Source organism: Nicotiana attenuata, chromosome 3, assembly GCF_001879085.1.
Source record: "Nicotiana attenuata strain UT chromosome 3, NIATTr2, whole genome shotgun sequence".
NCBI lineage: Eukaryota > Viridiplantae > Streptophyta > Magnoliopsida > Solanales > Solanaceae > Nicotiana > Nicotiana attenuata.
The window spans coordinates 58059019-58079853 of NC_031991.1; the positions used below are offsets into that span (position 1 = coordinate 58059019).

Below are 20835 nucleotides of genomic sequence, written 5' to 3' on the forward strand. Positions count from 1 at the left end.
TAAATTCATACATCTCTGATCTTAATATTAACAATCGAGCCCTTATTATCATTTCTCATTCTTTCGAAACAAGGATCTAATATCTGGTCACTCTCTAGGAACAAAAATTTGCTGGGAGTTCTACAAAAATTGCTGAGCAATCAAAAGAAAAGAACAATCAATATTTTCCGTGCAGTAGTGATAAACCAGCGCATGCCAGCAGCAGTAAAAAAAGTACGTACAACATATCTATATTATATACAATATATCTACAATATATCTACATTATATCTACAATATGTCTAGACATATCTACATTATGCCTACAGTATATCTACACAGATTTATATATCTATGCAGATGTCTACAATATACCAACATATTGCCTAAAATTGTATCAACTAATGTGCATTATAATTCAAATGGGTTTCTTAGATACAGGACATGCGAGACATGGAAATTAATGAGAATGTTCCTGTACGTGTTGCTTTATATTATCATTTTGAAGGGGCAATTGATGAAGAGAATGCAGGTACGAGTTAGTATATGTTACAATCACAGGAACATTCGAAACTTAGCTGTTATCATATGCATGATATCATTTCAACAAATTTACTACATTTAAACTACAATTTGTATTCAGAAATGTTAGAGTTTAGTACAAATTTTCTAGAATATGATTAAGTTAAACATACTACTGTAACAGTGAAGGAAGCTATGCCTGCAGAATCTCCAATACATAAAGATACAATAAGCATTCAAGGAGAACAAAAGAATGAGAAGAAGGGGGAAAAAAAAATTCAATCTCCCATTGAAGAAGAGAATGTTATACAAGAAGGAGATGATTGCTGTGAAGAAGGAGGTAAAGCAGCCGAGTACGTTAATGTAGGTGATTCGGACGACTCCAGATATGATAAAAAGGAAGTTACACTTGATGATTTTGAGTTGCCAGAGAACTTCTCCCAGATTGTTAAATTCGGCGAGCTTAACCAAGATGAAACAACCCCTGTGCATCAAGGAAGAACAAGGCAGCCTGGAAAGCATGCCCGATCACCCTTTCTCCCTTTTTACAGTTCTGGGGGCAGCACTTCTGTTGGACCTCCAGTTTTTCAAATCAAGCATCCTTTTACTGGGATTACAGGTCAAAATGTTGATCCTGAGTTGTTGGACGAATTCAACAACTGGTTATATCTTGGTACCGATACAACTTCAAAGAGGTTAGTTTATACAATTTGTTCATATTTCTGAGTGCATTCATCTTTTGGATATCCACTTCAATCTACATATTTATTGTAATTGCTATGTGTTAAATAGGAGGAAGGCGCCTTATTCTATAAAAGATAACCAGCTTAAGCCGTGGTATGATCTTGGAGTGGAGAAAGTTGATAAAAAGGAGTGGTTTTACACTTTAGCACATCCGACAAGTCCTCAACAACACGGTAAAACACATACCCCGGCAGAATGAAATGATTAGCTGTAGTATTCTATTATAGGAGGATATTGTAGTTTTTTTGTTTAAACATTGTAGTTGATTTAATTGTAGCATTAAGAAATAATGAACTCTGTTTTTGTTTTTTTGCAGCACATTGATGTTATTTTATACTATTTGAAGAAGAGAGGAAAGTATGGTCCTGTGAACAAAATACGTTTTACAACCACTGACTGTATTTTCAAGACTAGAATTGAACAAATTTATGAAAAATACATTAATGCTCCTGGCGATAAGAAGCTAGTTGTTGTCAAATCCCAGGACGTCGTAGCAGAATACATATTAGGGTACAGGCTACTTGCAAATGTTGCATGGGATCAAGTTGATTTTGTGATTATGCCCATAAATATTGTGAAAAAATTTCATTGGTTGTTGGCTGTTTTTGACATTACCGAAAGGGTTCTATATGTTTATGATTCTATGGTCTCTTCACACAATCACATTATTGTTGAATCTGTTGTCAACAAATTTGCAACAATGATCCCCTATACTTGTCATGCACCGGCTTCTATGGAAAGCATCCAGACATCAACTACAAAAACACAAAGGCATACATTGAAAAATGTGTTACCGACCCTCTTGACATTCAGTGGTTGGTCTGTGAGATACCCCAGCAAAAAGAGGGATCACTGTATGAAAAAGCTGCTTTTCCTTCTATTTATTTAACAGATTTTATTCAATCGCTGAATGCTAAATCTTTTTCCCTAATTTCTGTTTCCAGTGACTGTGGTGTATACGTTGCTGCATTTGCTGAATATGTCAGCATTGGAGAGCTATCGATTTCAAAGGAAGACCTTTCTGATATTGATCAACATCGTAGATGCTATGGAGCTCTACTTTGGGATTATGCTAGGAAAAAGCGAGAGATTGGTGCAATTAGTGAGAGTGAGGTGACCGGCAAATTAGCAAAAAAAAAAGTTCCACCAGCTGCAAATGAGAGAACAGAAGTCCAGAAGAAGAAGAATAATCAGTTTCCCTATTCTGTAGAAAAATTATAGTGAAAATGTGTAGGCGTAGTGGGCTTGTAGTAAAGTTGTAGATAAATTGTTAACTTAGAACAAGTTAGTTGAAACATATTTGTAGCAGATTTGTGCTACAATTGTGTTACCTTTAGTTTTGTTATTTTTGTCCAGGAAATTACTACTTTAAATGGAAAACACTATGGAGATCCTTTTTTGGTTCAAAATTGTTACTCCATCCGTTCCAATTTATGTGAACCTGTTTGACTGGACACGGAGTTTAAGAAAAAATAAAGTCTTTTGGAATTTGTGGTTCTAAACAAGTCAAAAAGGGTCCAGAGTATTTTTGTGGTTATAAAAGCTTCTCATTAAGGGTGGAATTGGAAGTTTAAGCTAAATTGTTTCTAGATTTAGAAAGGGGTCATTCTTTTTGGAACGGACCAAAAAGAAAATAGGTTCACATAAACTGAAACAGAGGGAGTAGTACTTTATTATACTACTTTTGTTTTGTTTTGTTACCCTTTGTTTCATTATTTATTTTTACCAGTTATGAACGAGAGAACACAAGTCCGGAAGAAGAAGAATTAGTTGCCATTTTCTGTAGGAAAAATATAGTTAAATTGTTTAGTTGCAGTTGATTTGTAGAAAGGTTGTAGACAAATTGTTACTTATGAACAAGTTTGTTGAAGTTTAATTGTAGCAGATTTGTGCTACAATTATTTTACCCTATGTTTTGTTATTTTATCCAGGATACTAGTGCTAACAATAGGAAACATTCTGTTGTTTTTTATCTTGATTGGTTGAAAGTTATTAGTACTTGATCTCATTAATGTTAGCATAAAACTCCTTTAGAACTTAATTATTATGTAGTTAATCTATCAACGCATGTAGTTATTTTGTAGATTTTTTATAGATAACTTGTAAGAAGCATTGTTCACTAATCATTTGTGCTGTAGATAATTAAATAGTTATGTATTATAGATATAAATCATTCATAATCCAATCAAGTTATGAAAGTCTGAACTCAATACACTCAGTAATGAAACAAAACAAATTAAAACCAACTACATTAAGAGTTGAAAACATTTCAATATAGGAAACAGTCTTTACTGAATTTATCAACACAATTACACCTCAACTATAATTCTCCTGAACACCTCAACACTTTTTGTCAAAAAATCTGTTGACTATATCAAATTTTATTTCTTCTTGGGAGCATTCTTGCAAGATCTTTTGTTATGCCCTTCTATTCCGCAGTTGCCATATGAAATCTTGTACTTCTTTGCATTTACTTTATCATGTGTTTTGTATCTTTGTTTTTGAGGTCTTCCTGACTGTCTTTTCTTGGTAGGTGGATTTACAACTTCTTCAGCTATATGTTGTGACACATTCCATTTGCTTTCATCAGGAAGCGGGTCTACTGGTATTTCATAAGTATGCAAGAGGCTCTCCCTCGTATAATAAGGAGAACAATATTTTTCATAAGACTCATTCGTGTGCCTTAAAGCAGCCAAAGCATGTGCACAAGGAAGTTCATCAAGCTGAAATTGACCACAACTACATCTCTTATTTTCAAGACAAACAATATAGCGCCTCACACTATCTAGCACTGTATGGATGTAATCTGTTGAAGCCCTCACCTACAATTACATTACAAACACACAACAAAATATCATCAACATATACGAAATAACTACAATTATTCAACAATTTATCTACAATATCTGTTAATATTTTATTTTGATGCAATAGTTGATCAGATGTTATTGGATATAGCTTACTTTAAGCTTCTGCGACAATGTTCTGTTATCCTCCAACTCTTTGTTGTATTTAAACCCAAGGTATGTGAATGTACCCTTTGCTTTCAGTAACTTTTCATTAGTCCAACGTTCAATAAGAGTCCTCATGTACTCTAATAGTTCTACTATCGGCAGCTCTCTTGCATCTCTTGTTACCGCATTCAATGACTCTACAATGTTTGATGTCATAGTCCAAGTTTTATTCACCGTAGCATGTACTCGAGACCATATGTGATAGCCAATATCGTATAAGTATGCTTTAACACACGTGTCGATCTCTTCAATCTTTGACATTCTTTTATTAATTTCATCAAGCGTGTATGATCGTGCCGTGGCAAAGTACAATTTGCTTAACTTTAGATGACCTTTCTTGAACTTTGACCTTATATTTGTCCAAATATGCCACATGCAAGAATAATGTGGCATGCCGGTATAAACAATAGATGTTGCCTTCAAGATACTCTCATTCTGATAAGAAACAACACACATATTAGGTTTTTCACCATATACATGTTTGAATTGCTCAAAAAGCCACTTTCATGATGCTTCATTTTCTGAATCAACAACAACATATGCAGTGGTAATATGCTACCTATCATATGTGGCAAAAAGGAATTCAATTTCCATCATAAAACTGTAGATAAAGAAAAATATATACAAACAACAAATTTTCTACAATATATCTACAATAAATCTACAATACCTGCTGCATCCATTGTGCTAGCTGTTAGAATTTTCCACTGTATGCTGACTTCAAGAAGGTCCCATACTACTACAACTGGCCTACAATATTTCCAACCATTGATTGACGTACTAATCGCAACAAATGCATACAAGAAACAGTCATCGTCGGTCTTCTTCAATTTAACTACCGACCCCGGATAAGTCTTCTCCAGAATATACAAATAACTAGGCAATCGACTGTAGGAGTCGGCAGGATGACCTCTCAAAAATTCCTAAGCCTTTTCCTTTGCTCTCCGAGCTTGCATGTATGTTAAGTTCACGTCGCGTTCAGGCAACATATCAGTTTGTATGTCTTTTGGTGTGTAAACTGTCTTAGGATCAATATATTTTGGTATAACCATGCTACCTACTACCATGACAGTAGGTTTGCGTTGTATGTATGTATTGTCCATCAAAGAACATGTGTGCAAGCTGTTGAATTTTCGAACCTTGAATATTGTTGAATCATTTATGTTGGTGGACTTGAAGTGCCATGTACAATCTTCCCCAACACATACCAGGCAGTAGCTACAGAATAAAAACAATTTAAACAATGGTATGAAAAATGTAAATACACAACAAATAGGCTGTTTAATTACATTTAACAATTTATATACAAAAAAACTACAAATTATCTACAATTTGTATACAAAGATATTACAAACACTGAAGAACAAAAAAATAAAAAATAAACTACAAATTAAACAAAGACATGATTTTTGACCATTGAACTGTTCTTACCTTCTAGCACTAGACCTTTCCACCCTAAATTGGAACTTGTTCATGACATAATAGTGCTTTATTGCACTAGCAATTGTTTGCTTGTCTTTGTATACTTGGCCTACTTCAATAACAATTGGTGTATTTTCTGTTATGATTATACTTTCATATTCCATTATCGCCGGAGATGTTCGCATATCAATCAACTTCAGTGTTCCAGATGAACCTGCAATCAATTAAAGCTAAATACATATATGATATATATTGTAGATATTTTGTAGAATAATCGTAGAACAATGAAATTCAAGACTTACATATTCATAACTATTGATATACACATGTTATGTAGTTTTTATTTAGACATATTGTAGAACAAATGAAATTCAATACTTATTTTGATCTACACATGTTATGTAGTTATTTTGTAGAAATATTGTAGAAAAATTGTAGAACACAAGATATATAAACAAATTTCACCACTTGTATAACAGATCAAACCTGCAATTGCGTTCGAAATAGAGATACTGCATTCCAAATCGAAATCCCACACTGTTATACATAGCGAATACATTCCTAAGCTCTTGTTTTCCTTTTTCGTCTCCATGTATACTCGAACTCCCATATCGTTCCTAATTTTCATTGGCGGACAATTTTCGTTGACAATGTATTTGATTTCGATTATTTTTTCTGATATATCGATCATTTGATGCTCTGCGATTGTAGAAATCAATTGGCTATAAGTTGCATCTTCGCTGATTACAATCCTGTCGATATGAAAATCCCTGTATCTCCCAAAGTTATCCCAATTACCATTTAGCTGAAGCTTCGACATTATTGCGCGTGATTCAGTACAATTGTAGATAATTGATCCAATTTTTCTTGTAATACCATAATATACAGTGAAAAATAGAGTATTCGTAAAACAGAGTATCGAAATTGTGAGATAAACGGAACAATTTCAGGCTTAATTAATGGCGACTAATGCGTTGCAAAAAATCTCGGTAGAATCCTTTTTTATCCCAAATTCTCGCTCCTAAAAAAGGAATGTTACAGTAGAAAGGATTCCTTTTTAAATGATTTGTATAGATTTTGTAGGACAAATATGTCTAGGTCGGGTAATATTGTAAACAAGGACATTTTTTGTAATTAAGTTTCATATTGTGTATAGGAATGAAATTTAGGGTTCAAATCTTTCCATACTAAATCAAAGACCAAATTTGATATTTAAAAGCCATTCAACGGCCCAAATATGAATCTGCTCCTTCGTGACCCATTTTGTCAGACCAATAAACTTTTAAAATCAAGTTTACTAAATAGCCCAATGCAATTCAATGAACAATGTAAAGATTTGCCTCAAATAAAATTATTTAATAGAAGAGAGTAACTAATAAACATAGAATCGACCAATGTGAAGGCATCCAAATGCTCAAACAGTATAAATAAGAAATCAAAGCAAATCAACCATAAAATGAGATTGGAAAAGAAAGAACCTCTGTGAAAACTTTTCCGTGTATTTATAAAGGACCTTCAAACCAAAGCTTGGTACAGCAACAAAAGTTGTTCAACTAGCAAACAGAACCCGCCGACAAACATCGAAAATGCGAATAAGACTGTGTTGGAATATATTATTAATCATGCGGTTTAGACATAGTATTATATTTTATTCTTTATGAAATAATTATTTATTTAATTTATTCAATTCAATAAAGCACTATTTTAAATAGATCATTTGTAACATGTGTGTCCTTTTGATTATGTAGTAGACAATTTAGTGTATGGAGTCTTAGCTCATACACAGAAGATTAAATCGTTGGTTCTCATAATTAATAAACTATGTTCACAATCGAAGATATTATCGGACAAAATATCTTGATGATTGTAGCACAAGATTATTGTATAATTTGTCTTGATTATGGAGTAAGTCTACTCCAACTTCTTGTGCTAGTATACTCAGTGTATATTGAACGGACCAAGTAGAGAAAATGTGTTTTTGTACTGAATACATATAAAACACTTTCTCTAATTCACTAAATGAGCTTATACTCCTAATCTTAATATAATTATTATGATCAATGTAATTTGTTTATTGTTTTGATTTATCAAAAGGTATGACTCTATTTAGAGTTAGTATATGCCTAATAAATTGGACAATAACAAATAATATTTGTGAATAATAATTAGTTGATAGAATCCATGACTTATTTTTTTGGGTTTGGTAATACCCCTTTATATAAGCTTATAAGTTTTCATGTGAAAACCCGGCCGGTGGATTTTGTATCCGTCACATGAGATAGTTTAAGCGGAATTATAAAGGATTTAATTAGTTGATTGAATTAAATTTTCAGTGATTTAATTTAATTAACTGGTATTTAAAATCTTAACATGGGGAGTTAAAATAAGTGTTGATGAATTTTTGAAATTCATATTGAGGAGTTCAATTGCAGTTTTTAGTGGAATAAATTGCAATTAATTATAGTAGGATCTAATTCTTGTCTACTTTGAATTAGTACTGTAATTAGTAGCCTCTTATTATTTCTGTGGTCCCTGCTATACCTAGTAATAACCTGGACAAACTTGGGTAAAAAGTAGCTTGGGAGAAAAGTTACCTTTTTGAGTTGGAGTAGGATTCTACTTATGGAATCCTACTCCACACGTTTTTTAGCCTAATTTTAGGGCTTAATTTCGTGTATAAAAAGGAGACAGGTTTCTCCTGTTAACTAACCTAGAGTTGTATTGTTCTTGCCCTTTACTAGGCATATAGCAGAAGACTACAGCCCTGGATTCTTGCTGCTTGGAGAATTTGTGCAACTATTTCAAGAGGTTAGTGTTCCTGATCTCGTTATTATTGCGTTGTCTGGTTTACATGTAATTGATGCCTGATTGTATGCTTGCTTTCGCTGCGCATGTTCTAACAATTGGTATCAGAGCCGTCTTACATCTAACTAGATAATGTAATACAACATACATAGAAAAAAATTAAAACGTGTTATTCATTGATACATGTTTTGGATAATTATTCTATGTTAAAAACATGAATGTTTTGTATGATATTCTATAATTTTGGATTAATCCTGTCAAAACACGTTTTTTGAAATCACGTCTTGTATCGCTGCGGTCCGGGCGTAACCGCGGTAGGACCGCGGCAGAACACTGCCTCTGATTCTGAAGGTCACTCTAGCCGCGGTCCTGGCGTAACCGCGGTAGGACCGCGGCAGTACATGCAACCTTCAGAGCCAAAAATTGCAAAACACGCGATTTTAGGTCCTAAACCCTAAATTAAACGGGTTTTACAGTAATATAATGAATTTATATGTTGACATAGGTCTTCTTCCACATCGGATAAATTCATTATAGATGATTACTGTGTTCTTCTTTAGCCTCTAGTTATTTCATTACTTGTATTAACTCTCCAACTGAGTTACATGTTGATTGAATGAAACTAGAGTTTTATAAAAAGTGATATTTACCTATCTTAAATTAACAGTTTACTCTCCATCTGAGTTGGTCCTGTTTAAATTTTTGGGGTTAATATCTGACATCACTCATGTATTTTGCATGAATAGTTAAGTTTCCCTAACGAATCTAACTGTTCACTGAGCATGGTTATATGTGTAATGTGTAATTTTGAATTTAATCATTCTTAATATATAACTAATGATCTATTTAATGTGAATATCTCCCAGATTAACCATGTCTTCATTCAACTCACTTACCTCAATTTTGCACCAAAACAAGCTAGAAGGACCAGATTATGTTGACTGGAAAAGGAACCTTGATATTGTCCTAACTGCCGAAGGTTACAAATTTGTAATCTCTGAGGAGTGCCCAGAAAAACCTGAAAATGCTACGGATGATCAGGTTAAGGCCTATGACAAATGGGTTAAGGCTGATGAGATGGCGCGATGCTACATTCTTGCCTCTATGGCGAATGTTTTGTAGCATCAGCATCAGTCCATAGGGTCTGCTTATGATATGCTCGAAAGGCTCAAAGAGATGTTCGGTGAGCAAAATCGGGCAGCTAAGCAGACAGCCATGAAAGCCCTTTTGAACACGAAAATGGCTGAAGGATCATCGGTCAGGGACCATGTTCTGAAGATGATGAGTCTTCTGAATGAACTGGAGGTCCTTGGAGCTGTGATTGATAAGGAGTCTCAAGTTGAGATGGTCCTGCAGACTCTGCCTGACAGTTTTCAACAGTTTCGCTTGAACTATAATATGAACAAAATGGATTTGTCACTAGCGAAATTGTTGAATGAGCTGCAAGTGGCAGAATCTATTATCAAACAACAAGCTCCAGTTGTGGCACTAAATGTTTCGAAACCTTCAATTTCTAAGTCGAAAGGCAAAAAGAAAAAGAAGAAGGCTCAAAAGGTTCTGGCACCTGGTAGTGCGGCTGGTGTGAACAAGCCCAAAGGCAAGTGCTATCATTGGTTGATTCGATGTTGTTTGAGGTGTTTTGAAGATTGGAATAAGTTTGAATAGTGGTATATGACTTGTTTTTGCCTTTGGTTGAGGTCCCGGGGGCCTCGGAGTGATTTCGGATGGTTGACGGAAGATTTGAGTTTAGTTTTTGGCAGCTGAACATGTCCCATTGCTGTCAAAACCGCACCTGCGGCTAGGGGGACCGCAGGTGCGGACCCGCAGAAACGCCCAGGTGGTCGCAGATGTGGAATTGGCCATGTGGGGCTGGGACCGCAGAAGCGGCTACTCGATCGCACCTGCGGTAGCGCAGGTGCGGCTTCTTGATCGCAGATGCGAAAATGAGCGCATTAGTGAAAACCGCAAATGCGGTGCATTTGACCGCAGAAGCGATATCACAGAAGTGGCGGAAGGGCCGCAGGTGCGAAAATCTTGGGCCAGAAACTATATAAACCCTCCTTCGCAATTTTCAGACTTTTATCACCATTTTAAATCGATTTTTGGAGCTTTTGGGGGATTTTGAAGAGAGAATCAGAGGGAACTTCGTTGAGGTAAGAATTTTGATCATAAAACTCGTTCTTATGGTGTTATTTCATTGATTTAGGCTTGAAATTCATGGAATTTGTGGGAAGTTATTGAAGAAACTAGGGCTTGAAATTGGAGACCTAGAATTTGGGATTTGAGGGGCCAATTGTGGTTGGATTTTGGTAAATTTGATATGCAAGAACTCGTGGGAAGATAAGGATTCCATTGATGTTAATTTTGTCGGATTCCGAGACGTGGGTCCGGGGGTCGGGTTTGGTTAATTTCGGGATTCGTGTCGTAAATTGATTATTTTCGCGTGGGCTTCGTTCCCTTAGCATATTTTGACGTCATGATTCTGATTTTGGTTAGATTTGACGCGAGTTGAGGCTGAGACGAGAGGCAAAGGCATCGCGGGCTAGAGTTTGGACCAGATAGAGGTATGTAATGATTGTAAATGTTGTCCCGAGGGTATGAAACCCCGGATTTTACATCGTTGTGATATTTTGAGGTGACGTACACGCTGGATGACGAGCGTGGGGTCGTGCACCGTTGGGGATTGTGACTTAGTCCGTCCCGCATGACTGTTTATCTGTGTATTTGATCGAAAACTGTTTGCTATCATCATGTTTTGGGCTGAATGCCATGTTTGGGCCTCGTGCCAGGATTTTTACTACTATTCCTCACTGTTTTGCTTTAGTATTTGTATTCGGTCATGTTATATCCTACTGTTTTTCATAACTCAGCCACCTTTACTCATTTTTGATATTTTAAATGATATTTTGGGCTGAGCGTCATATTTTACTGTTGCCCGTGTGGCTTGTGAGATTCTGACTGAGTAAGGCCGAGGGCCTGTGTTGTGAAGATACTATGGGATCGGGCTGCGCGCCGCAGCATGTGGTACTGATTGTGATATATGAGAGGCCGAGGGCCCAATTTATTATGCCACGAGGTGGCTTGTGATTTATATGAGGCCGAGAGCCTGTTGATTATGCCACGAGATGGCTCGTTATTGCGCTTGGGCCGTAAGGGGCCTCTCCCGGAGTCTGTACACCCCCAGTGAGTGCGGGTACCCAGTTTGTGATGTGATATAGCCCGAGGAGCTGAGGTTGTTCCATGTTATTGCCCGAGGGGCTGGTACGAGTGATTGTGAGATAGCCCGAGGGGCTGGTTCTGTTGGTATTTTGCCCGAGGGGCTGATTTGGGTTTCTATCTTTTCTACTTATTTTCATTCACTCGTTTGAACTGCTGAAAGATGTTTTAAAGAGATTTTTCTGAACTAAGAAGTTTTTATGAGCTTTTACTGTTTTATTGTATTGTGCTGGTTTTACACTGCCTCGTTGTAGCATTTTGTTGTGTATTTACATGTTTTCTTATCGCTCAGCTGCCTTTACTTTTATTACTTACTTAGTTGGCGCACTTGATAACTGTGATTTTAACACACTTTATGCCCATACTTGCCTATGCTTTATGTATGAATTGTCATAAAATAGACCCAGAATGCTTACAAAGTGCGCTTGATTGCAGGTTTGAGCGACAAGATGACAAAAGTCAAAAATCGGCTCGAAACGGAGTGAAACCTGCTCAAGTGTCAAAAATCATTGAAGTGGGGACAAGAGGACCTAGCGCGGACCGCACTGTTTTGCTGCGCGGCCGCGCTAGGAGATTCAGAGAGTTTATATTTCAAGGGTAACCATGCGCGTTCCGCGCTCCTTTCTACGCGGTCAGCGCTTGTGGAGATTCAGAGAGGTGTCAAATTGCCAAACTCCTTCCACGCGGTCGCGCTTCATTGTTGCGCGGTCCGCGCCCATTAGCCTGCGCGGCCACGCTACCTTTTTGCGCGGTCCGCGTCCCCAGCTTCAGAAGTGAGTGATCGTGGACCAAGAACCCTACGCGGCCGCGTTGCATTTCTGCGCGGTCCGCGCCAGCCCCGCATGGGTATTCTTGTCCAGTTTTTCTAGCCTAGTATAAATAGAATATTTTATTATTTTTAGGTTAAGCATTAGATATCAGATAGCAGCTGCACTCGTGAGACTCAAGTTTTAGCCTATTTTGGGCATTTTCATCTTGTTTTATCGTGGATTCTTGTAGATTAACATTCTAGTTAATTAATATGTTGATTTTATCTACTACTTCTTCAATTTCTGTTGCTATTATGTCTAGCTAAACCCATTAGCTAGGGTTGTGGCTCAACCCTAGTGTGGGTAATTAATGAGTGTGATTGTTTAATGCTTGAATGATGTTGGGTGTTTGCTATTTGGGTTAATTTTATGATTTAACTAGGATTTGGTGGTTGCAAACACTAAATCTAGCTTAGTGGGTCTTGACTCTTCTTGAGAAAGAGTGTCTATGACTCCAAAATTAACCCAACAAGGAATTGGGATGGACCCATGAGAATGGTAGTCCCAATTAACGGGTTAAACCTCGAGAGAGTAATTACCCAACTTGAACCCTAAGTTGCTTGGGCTTGTTGGCCTACCCAATTGGTCTCGAGAGAGTCAATTGGGCAAAATCACTCTTTCTACCGAGAGGTGTGAGAGTGAGTGCAATCGTGCAACGGTTATAGCATAAGCCCATAATCATCATTCTTGTATTAGGAATCTCTACCCGTTAGTTGACCACCTAGGTAAATGCCACGACCCTAGTGTCTTTCTCTATCTTGCATACAACCTAGAATTAATATCTTAGAATAATTTAGTTATAATTAGTAGTTGTTAAATTGTAGTTGATAATCATAAAAACCCAAAAATGTTAGAAGATCAATTAGAAGTAAATACGCATTTCTAGGCTAAGCAAATATCCAACTCCCTTTCTAGCTCCCTGTGAAAATTGACCCCGATACCACTATTGGGTAAAAGTATTAGCGCCCACTCTTCCTAAGGTTGAGTCCGTTGCGATCACCTTTTGGCGCCGTTGCCGGGGATCGAACCCGGGTCACCCGCGTGACAGGCGGGAAAACTTTCATGTGTGCAAATCAATGAGGCAACCCAATAGTACGGAGGTGTGTTCATTTGTGGACATTGTCACGGCGGTGATAGTGGATGACACAAGTTCTTTGATTAATGTTGAAGATCCTCTTGAAGCCGTGCTTCTTAACATGGATGCCAATGATGATGCCGGTAGAGTGGAGTGCGTGAATGCATTGCATGGAATGGGTTCATATTCATATGAGCCTAGGAAACTATCTTTGGATCTTGAAAATCGCAAAACTCCGCCAACCAAGCCATCAATTGAGGAGCCACCGGAGTTGGAGTTTAAACCACTTCCTCCACACCTCAGGTATGAATTCTTGGGCTCTAATTCTACTCTTCCAGTTATTCTTTCTTCTTGCCTTACTAACTTGCAGGTTGAGGCCACTGTGGAGGTGCTTCAAAAGCGAAAAAGGGCAATAGGATGGACTTTGGCGGACAATAATACAAGGTAAGACAAGTAAATCAACTTAAGGACTGTAAATCGCAAGGAAACGGCAGAACCAGCTCACAAGGAGTAACCACAGAAAAGAATGCTGGCATAAAGGGAATAGTTCAACAACGGGGAAAACTAACATGTAGCAACGATCCCACAATATATAAGTCAATAACAAGGAAATCAACACGAGTCAAGTAGTCCCAAATAAATGCAAGTCAACAAGATATAAATTATCTAAACTTCTTTTCAAGGTTGGACAAATTTTTAGGATATTCGAAAATTCAATTAAGGGAAGATGATCTTAGCTTCACTTAAGACCAAACAATTTCAGAAGGGGTAATAAAATTCTCAAATAAGATAAGCAACTATGAAAAGATAGCATGACAATAGGCGAGGAGAAATTCTTCGGTCAAATCAATTAGGAGTCAATCAGGCAATAAGAGTGAATCATGAAGCAATTAATTTTAATTAAGCATGTAGAGGTGAAAACAATTAAATAGGAAACTCAGTCATGTCAAGAACGCATTCCTACACAGTGAATATAAAGACGTAAGAACCCTAAAAGGCCAATTTTCCACAAATAAGTCCGAGCACGCACTCGTCACCTCGCGTACACGAACTACAATCAACATAGAAGACTCAAATCCTAAGGAGAAGTCCCCCACACAAGGTTAGGCAAGATACTTACCTCAAAGACGACAAATCGATACTCAAAAATGCACTTCTCGGATGAAAAGACCTCCGGACGGCTCAAATCTAACCAAATTAACTTCAAAGCACAAACAAAACACATAAGAAACTATTCCGGATCATAAAGTTTCAATCTTTGACAAAATCTAAAAATAGGTCCAAAAGTCGACCCCCGGGCCCGCACCTCGGAACCCGACAAATTTTACAAAATCCGAATACCCATTCCAATATGAGTTCAATCATACAAAAATTACCAAATTCCGATACCATTTCGTCCCTCAAATCATGAAATTTCGTTTTGGAAACTTTCTTCAAAAACCAACATTTTCCCTAACTAAAAACACAATTTAAATGATAAAAATAAAGACTAATTCATGTAATATATTTAAGTCTCAGTGAAGAACACTTACCCAATCGATTTGTGTGAAAACCCCTCAAAGAATCGCTCAAAACCGAGCTCCACAAGTCAAAATATGATAAAAATGGTGAAACCCTCGATTTTGGAATATATTCTGTCCGCCCAGGCATTTGTGCATCGCGAACGCGAAGGAAGGACAGCGTTCGCGAAGAAGAAAAGTTGAGGCTGCCTAGGTTGCTCATCGCGAACGCGATGGTGAGTTCGCGAACGCGGAGAAGGAGGGCAGGAACCTACGCGAACGCGTAGGGAGGGACGCGAACACGAAGAAGGAAAATGCAAGGCTTCGCGAACGCGAAGCGTTGGACGCGAACGCGAAGAAGGATTTCGAGGTGGTCAGCAGCAAGGTATCGCGAACGCGAAAGGCTGTTCGCGATCTCGAAGGAGGATACCAGAAGCAGAAAATAGCAGTTCCAAAAATGGGAAAAATGACCCGTGGCCCACCCGGAACACACCCGAGGCCCTCGGGACCTCAACCAAACATGCCAATATATCCCATAACATCATGCAAACTTGTTCCAACCTTCGGAACGCTCAAAACAACATCAACACACCTAATTAACATCGGATTCAAGCCTAAGAACTCCAAAAACTCTCAATTGCGCTTTCGATCAAAAAGTCTATCAAACCTCGTCCGAATGACCTGAAATTTTGCACACACGTCACATTCAACACTACGGAGCTACTCCAACTTCCGGAATTTCATTCCGACCCTCGGATCAAAATCTCACTATCGAACCGGAAACTTCAAAAATTCAACTTTTCGGCATTTCAAGCCTAAATAAGCTACGGACCTCCAAAATACAATCTGAACACGTCCCTAAGCCTGAAATCACCATACGAAGCTGTTGGAATCATTATAAGTTCATTCCGGGGCAATTTACTCAAAATTCCATTTCCGGTCAAATTATCACCGCTTAAACTCCCAAAACTAGATTCCTTCTTCCAATTTGACTCTAAATCATCCGTTAACCGAATTCAACCATGCACGCAAGTCGATAGTCGTATTATGAAGCTGTTCCAGACCTTGCGCCGCTGAATGAAACTTATATTCTCAAAATGACCGGCCGGGTCGTTACACATAATATACTAGAGAATGGAGCACCTGTGTATGAACTTCCAGCATATTATGCTGGACCAGTATATTATGCTATATCTCCAATATATCATGCTGGAACTTCAGTATATCATGCTGGAACTCCAGTATATTATGCTGGAAGTCTAGATGTAAAAAAATTGAACTCCGGTATATTATGCTGGAATATTTTCCGGATTTTGAACAGTGCTTTCGTTCAAATTTATCTTTACATGAAAAGTGGCTAAATTTCAATTACTTTTAAAATTGTGGATATTCTTAATTACCACTAGTAAATCTGACTATTTTTTGAATTTTACCCTTACAATAGAGACATATTTGGTTACTTAGTTATTCTCAGTACAATTATTTTACACTTTTATCCCCATATTCTTAAAGTTGCACAATGCTCACAAAATTCCTGTATTTAAGTACAAACTTTCTTTATGTCTGTCTATTCTCTATATCAAGAAGGGGAACAAAGTAATGCTTCTCTGGGTGGTCAAAATTTTTCCTCTCCGCTTTGATCTAAGATAAAACTATTTCTCTAAGTCGTCTCCCTTCAACGAGAGTTTGTGCTTTTCGATTTGAAACCTTCCAGCAGTAAAAGTGCTTTAAGCTACATGTGATGCTTGAATAGTAAACATATCCCAGGTCATCCTTGCTAGAACTGGAAATTATTTTTGATGCTCCCTCTAATGTTTCAGCAAGTCTTTATGTTCACTTTTATCATAAATATTACTCCATCTGTTTTGATTTATGTGTCTTTTTTTTAGTCTATTTAAAAAAGAACACCTCTTTTTATATCTAGTAACTCTTTAACTCAAACATTTCATATGGCATAATTAAAATCACAAGATTTAAAATCTCCATCGTGCCGAGGGAGAGGACCAAGCAGGGCATAGCTAGAGCAAAGGATCCGACTCAACATCAGTGGCTTCGTTTTGTTATAAGAAGCATGATGTTATAACTGACTCGATTGAGTCCACTATGAACAATCCATCATTTTCTGGATTATCAATGATGTAATCATAAAAGGTTAATTTTTCAACCAACATTACCCCCAGAAACCCATGGATTCGCTCGTAAGATACCATCAAATTCTAGTTTTCGAGATACTACATTAGCCCTACCACCACTTATGCTAGGCTATCAGGGGATGCTGAACAATAAAATTTAAAAAATTCTATGTTGAAAAAGAAAGAATACTTAAGTCAATTCCAATAAGTATGATTGAATCGAAGAGATTTTTGTTATCGAAACATGGCATGCGGAAGCTAACAAAGAGAACTTTTGATACAATAATCATGCATGAAAGAAATATATCAAACGGGACAATCATTTAAATTAGTTTGGTCAATTGCCTGTATATGATAAAACTAATAAAAAAATTATTGAGAGAATAATCTCCCCTTAAACAAAACTCTTTTAATGACTACATTGTGAATGTTATTGTTATTGTTGTTGTTGTTGTTTGAGAAGGAAACATCAATTTATAGAAGTGCAAAACTTCTCTTTCAAGAAAAGGATAAGGCATATGAAAGAGATTTATTCCTTTTAGGAGTCTTTTTTCCTTCCTTCAAAAAAGAAAGTCCTCATAGATTAAAAGTTCAGGGCAAAATTCTAACAATTTTAGCTTCACTCTAACATTGGATCTCCTATTTCAAAGGCACATTCAACATATTCCATTTCCAAACCCGGCTATAACTATACAAAGTGTTAGGATCAGAAAATCGGGTAGTGGAGAATTTAGCCAAACAATATTATAATGATAATAACAAAGATGATGCAAGTTGATAACAACGACAATTAAAGCATATAAAGAAGACACAAATTTAACGTGGTTCGGTCAAAGTGATTTACGTCCACAAGCGGAGATGAGAAAATTCACTATGCCAATAAGATTACGAATTTAGAGGAATACTCTAATTAATCCCAAATACCCCCGAAAGAATAACCTCACAAGATCACTCCAAAGCAAGGGGATCACACAAGTATTTGCCAACACTCAACTCTCTTACAAACAACTCTCAATAAAGGAGAAGAGTAAGAAACAAGAAATCAAGACTCAGATTTTGTTGGTGTGTTGAAAATGAACTAGTGGCATTTCCTTTTATAGGCAAAAATGCCTTGGCCTCCAAGCTGTAAAAGAAAAGATACAACTTTTTCAAATGATATCCACCACACAATTCAATACTTTGGTCCCAAAGAATATTTCCAACGCAGTCTACTTTGCAAATAGGTATGTGCTTATGTGAGATGGATTCCACTAGCCAAAATATTGACCATATTATAAATCTCCGCTATGGCCTAATATTGGATGATATAGTAAATTTGCTCCACCCTCTCCGCAAAACCCCATATGGACTAAATTATTCTTCATAAATAGCAATTAACTTGCCAACTGGAAGAGGCTTTGTGAACATGTAAGTAGGATTGTCTCTAGTGTTGATCTTCTGAATAGAGATTTTTTTATTCAGCAATGGTTTTCCGGATAAAATGATACTTGATGTCAATATGCTTCGTCCTCACATGATACATTTGGTCTTTAGTCAAGTGAATGGCACTTTGACTACCACAAAAACTAGTAATACTACCTTGGTATAAACTGAGTTCAACAAATAGACCCTTCAACTATAAGGCTTCTTTGATAGTCTCGGTCACTACCATATATTCTGCTTCAATAATAGATAAAGCTACTACATGTTGTAATGTAGCTTTCCAGCTGATAGCGCGACCACAAATGCAAAATACATAGCTTGTTAGTGATCTTCTTTTATCAAGATCACCTGCATAATCTGAGTCTACAAAACAAACCAAAGAGTTAGTATTTATCTCAAACTCCAAACATGTGTTTGAAGTACCTTGCAAGTATCTGAGAATCTATTTCACAGCATGCCAATGTGTTTTACTAGGTCAAGCCATATGTTGGCTCACTACACTTACTGCTTGGGAAATATCTGGACGTGTGCACACCATTACATGCATAATACTGTCGACTACACTGGAATAAGGTACCTATGCCATATACCTCTCTTCTTTCTCTGATTACGGTGACTGAGCAGCTAATAACTTAAAATGAGCAGCAAGAGGGGTACTAACTGGTTTAGCATCTTTCATGCCAAACCTCTCCAAAACTTTCTCCAAGTACTTCTTATGGGTCAGGAATAGCCTGTTGGCTCCTCGGTCTCTTTTGATCTCCATGCCAAGAATTTTCTTTGATGCTCCCAGATCTTTCATCTCAAATTCACTTTCAAGCTGACTTTTCAAATTATGAATTTATGTCAAATCCTTTGTAGCAATGAGCATGTCATCAACATATAGTAATAAGTACACAAATGGACCATCATTTAACTTTCGAAATTAAACACAACTGTCATACATGCTCCTCGAATAACCATGACCCAATATAAAGAAATCAAACCTTGTGTACCATTGTCTTGGAGAATGATTTAATCCGTACAAGGATTTCTTCAACAAGCAAACATGATCTTCTTTTCCTTCAATTTCAAATCCTTCGGGTTGATGCATGTATATTTGTTCCTCAAGTTCTCCATGTAAGAAAGTTGTCTTAACATCAAGCTGTTCTAATTCCAAATCATACATGGCAACTAAGGCAAGCAAGACACGAATAGAGCTATGTTTAACAACATGTGAGAAAATATCATTATGATCAACTCCTTGTACCGGATAGGCCTTTGCAATGAATCGTGCCTTATACTTTGCATCTTCAACCCCTGGAATGCCATTTTTTTTCTTGAATACCCATTTGCAGGCAACAATTCTCTTTCTTGATGGCGGCTTCACAAGAGACCAAGTACCATTCTTATGGAGAGACTCAATTTGTTCATTCATTGCAATCAGCCACTTGGCTGAATCAGCACCAGAAACTGCTTCTGAATATTTTGATGGTTCTCCAATTTCTTTAGTTTCCTGTGCAACTGAAAAAGCAAATGCAACATAATCTCCAAACCTTAATGGTTGTTTACTTTCTCTTCTTGGTCTATGTTTGGCTATAAAATATTCATCTTCTGCCGATTCGACTTGAGGAGTCTCAACTTTAGGAATTTCAGCTTCTGGATCAACTTCAGAAGTTTCAACTGTATTTTGCTCCAAAGTTGGTGAGCTTGGCTTAGAAGGAATGTCAATCTCAACCTCCACATGTTTCTTTATACTCTTCCCTTTATCTGTATTACAGAACTAGAAGACTCTTTTCTGGAATGTAACATAGAGGATTCATCAAAGGTTACATTTCTAATTAAAAATTTTGGTGTCATGGGATCAGGATACCATAGTCGGTATCCTTTCACCCTAGATGCATACCCAAGTAAAATGCATATTTTAGCCCTTGGCTCTAATTTTCCATCATTTACATGCATGTATGCAGGGCAACCAAATATCTTTAAATCATAATAATTAGCAGGAGTACCTGATCGCATTTTCTCTGGAATCTTAAAGTTCAAAGGTGTAGAAGGAGCACGGTTGACAATATAACAAGCTGTAGAGATAGCTTCTTCCCAAAAGGCGTTTGTCAACCAAGCATTTGAAATCATGCAGTGAGCCCTTTTCAAAAGAGTTATATTCATCTTTTATGCTACACCATTTTGTTGAGGTGTCATTCTCACAGTACGGTGTCG

The 20835-nt window shown here is 37.0% G+C and overlaps 1 protein-coding gene across 1 annotated transcript; it reads left to right on the forward strand.

The window, feature by feature from the left end:
• LOC109224397 lies at positions 9360-10540 on the forward strand. The gene is made up of 4 exons (XM_019388979.1): positions 9360-9527; positions 9609-9743; positions 9792-10083; positions 10422-10540. The coding sequence occupies exons 1-4, from the start codon at positions 9360-9362 to the stop codon at positions 10538-10540; spliced, it is 714 nt and encodes a 237-aa protein (XP_019244524.1).